We start from the raw sequence: 3244 nt of genomic DNA on the forward strand, positions 1-3244 counted from the left end.
TTGGTATGCAAACGTTCCGAACGGGCACATGAAGGTGGTCTTCTTCTAGTTCTCGGGTGCGATAGTAATCTGAAAATAACCTGAAAATCCATCCAAAAAATAATAGTAAGCTCGACATGCTAATCGCTCTACCATCTGATCAATGAAAGGATGGAAAAAATGATCATTTTTCGTGACGGCGTTCAACTTTCGATAATCGATACACTGCCACCACCCGCTGGGCTTTTGAACTGGTACGAACTCACCCTCTTGGTTTGACTCCACCGTCACTCCTGCCTTCTTCGGAACCACTTGTACTGGATTCACCCATGAGCTGTCTGATATTACAAATATAATTTCGACGTCCAGCAGCTTTAAGATTTCTTTCTTCACGACCTCCATCATCATCGGATTCAGTCGCCTTTGAGCCTGCCAAACAGGTTTAGCACCCTCCTCGAGTCGAATCCGATGCATGCACACCACGGGACTAATTTTCTTAATATCGGTGATGGTCCATCCTATCGCCTGTTTATGTTCCCGCAGCACTCGAAATAGTTTGTCTTCTTGAACTTCTGATAAGCTCGCGGAGATGATCACCGGGAGTGTCTCCCCCTCACCCAAGTATGCATATTTCAGGTGTTTTGGCAAGAGTTCAACTCTAAAACAGGTGCCTACACCACAGATGGAAGTAGCCTTTGATGAGGTTCAGGTATAAAAATGGGTGCGAGATCATACCTTGTTCTTGTAGGCGGTAACGTTCGCAATAATCCAATCACACATTTGACCTCTTCGCTCAACTCCACCCCAGAGGTCGTCGTTGACTCGAGATGCGTGGTCAAGGCGACTTCCAACTCATCCCTGTCTTCAATTTCAAAAACTTCTTGTACAGTAAGGTCAATAATATTTATAGAAAAAATATAACTAGCATGTGATTCTGAAGGATATTTTATGGTTTCAAAAATGTTAAAATGAACAATCTCACTATCAAATTTCATAGACATGGTGCCCTTATTAACATCAATTTTGGTTCGAGTTGTGCTCAAGAAGGGTTTATCTAACAGTAAAGGTGATGGGTCGTAGGAGTGTTCATCATCCATGTCAAACACATAAAAATCAACGGGAAAGAACAATTTATTAATTTTTACTAAAACATCCTCAACCAACCCATCAGGATATACATTGGTTCGATCAGCCAATTGGATTATTATTCCCGTGTCTTTCAAAGGACCAAAGTTCAAAGAAACATATATGGATTTTGACATGACATTAATTGAATCTCCTAGATCCAACATGGCCCTACCAATCAACGTATTACCTATTCTACAGGGAATAGTAAACATACCTGGGTCCCCGCATTTCTGTGAAAGCTTCCTTTGTAAGATTACTGACACGTTCTCCCCCACTATAACTCGTTCATCTCCTTTTAACTGTTTTCGGTTGACACACAAGTCCTTCAAAAATTTTGCATATTTGAGTACCTATTTGATTGCATCCAGCAGGGGTATGTTGATCTCCACCTTGCGAAAAATCTCTTGGACCTCTTTCTCCTTGTCCTGTTTCTTTGATTTTTCCAATCTGTTAGGAAAAGGAGGTGGATTAGTTTTAACTGTAATGATTGGATCCGAGGTTACCTTTGGATCTTTGGTGTCTCTGCCCTCCTCTTTCAACTCTTTCTCAATTCGTTTCTCGTCCTTGTCCTTAGGAATCACCGGGTCAGGTCCGTGGACCTCCTTGCCACTCCTCAAGGTCATGGCGCTCACATTCTTTGGGTTCAACTCAGGTTGAGATGGCAACTTCCCTTGAACCTGGGACTCCAAACGGTTGATCGTGATGGTCATTTGATTCATTTGATTTTGCAATGATTGCACTGTCCCAGTTGATTTCTCATACTTTACAGGTCTGAATCCGTCTTTTGTTGATTCGCAAGTAGTTGCTTCATCATCTCTTCCATGGACGGACTTGAGTTCGAAGGGGGTGGTGGTGGGCGAGGTTGGTACTGCTGCTGGTACCCTTGCTGCCTATTTGGTACGAAATTGGACTGCATGTTCCCTCCATATCTAAGGTTGGGATGATCTCTCCAACTAGGATTGTTGGTGTTTGAGTAAGGATCGTACTGCTTTCTTGGTGCGGGCTCATGACCAGCCATGTTCACCTGTTCTGCAGTTTCTTCCTGAACCAGTGAACACATCTCCGTAGAATGACCCACGGCAGTGCATACCCCACATACTTTGGCTTGTAAGGCACTTCCTACGGCTAGTTGTCGCACGAAAGATGTCAATTCAGAGAGTTGCTGTTGTATAGAGGATGTTTCTACCTCATTCACCTTACGCATCGGGATGTCCTCTCTTAAACCAAACTGTTGTGAGTTCTCAGCCATCCCTTCAATCAACTCCCATGCTACCCGAGGAGTCTTATTCACTAACGCCCCTCCACTTGCAGCATCGATTATGCTCCTGTCCCTGAAGAGTAACCCCTCATAGAAATATTGGATGAGCAGTTGCTCACTTATCTGATGCTGAGGGCATTTGATGCACAACTTCTTAAACCTCTCCCAGTACTCATAGAGGGACTCACTTGGGTGTTGTTTGATACCGCATATCTCTTTCCTTAGGTTTGCAGATCGAAACACCGAAAAGTACTTGTCCAAGAATTTTTTCTTCAGCTGATCCCACATGGTGATACTACCTAGTGGTAGGTAGTACAACCACTCTTTCGTGGAGTCTTTCAAAGAGAAGGGAAAGGCTCTCATTTTTATCTGCTCTTCTGTAATTCTCGGAGGCTTCATACTGTTGCAAACAACATCGAATTCTTGCAAGTACTTAAAGGGCTCCTCACCTGGTAAACCATGGAAAAATGGTAAGAGATGAATTATGCCAGATTTTAACTCAAAAGATGTGTTATCATTTAAACTTGAAAAAGTAATGCACAAAGGCTGTTGAGTTAAATCAGGAGCAGCGAACCCCCTTAATGTTCGTGCATTTGCCATGGTAACTTCCTCTTAGTCTGAATCACTCGAATGGTCACCCCGCAAATTTATTGACTCCATCTCTGGATCCAGTCCTTAAGGTGCAACACTAGGTTGCTCCTCTCTGAGCTATCTAGTTTCTTTCCTAGTTCGGCGTGCAGTCTTCTCTACTTCAGGATCGAAAATTAATTCGCCTGTACGAGAAGAACGAGCCATAAACTAGAAAAAATACTAGAAAATTAGAGCAAAAACAAAACAAAAGAAAAAAGAGCCCAAAAAGAAATAAATAACTAACGCCGA

General features: G+C 42.8%; 1 protein-coding gene and 1 non-coding gene across 2 annotated transcripts; one reads left to right on the forward strand and one right to left on the reverse strand.

The window, feature by feature from the left end:
• Positions 1-1870: 1870 nt before the first annotated feature.
• On the reverse strand, positions 1871-2965 carry LOC113777253. The gene has a single exon (XM_027322287.1). The coding sequence runs from the start codon at positions 2963-2965 to the stop codon at positions 1871-1873; it is 1095 nt and encodes a 364-aa protein (XP_027178088.1).
• LOC113778945 lies at positions 2487-2593 on the forward strand. Its single transcript, XR_003469408.1, has one exon. It is a non-coding gene; the product is annotated as a small nucleolar RNA R71 (small nucleolar RNA).
• Positions 2966-3244: the final 279 nt, after the last annotated feature.

This window comes from Coffea eugenioides, chromosome 7, assembly GCF_003713205.1.
Source record: "Coffea eugenioides isolate CCC68of chromosome 7, Ceug_1.0, whole genome shotgun sequence".
NCBI lineage: Eukaryota > Viridiplantae > Streptophyta > Magnoliopsida > Gentianales > Rubiaceae > Coffea > Coffea eugenioides.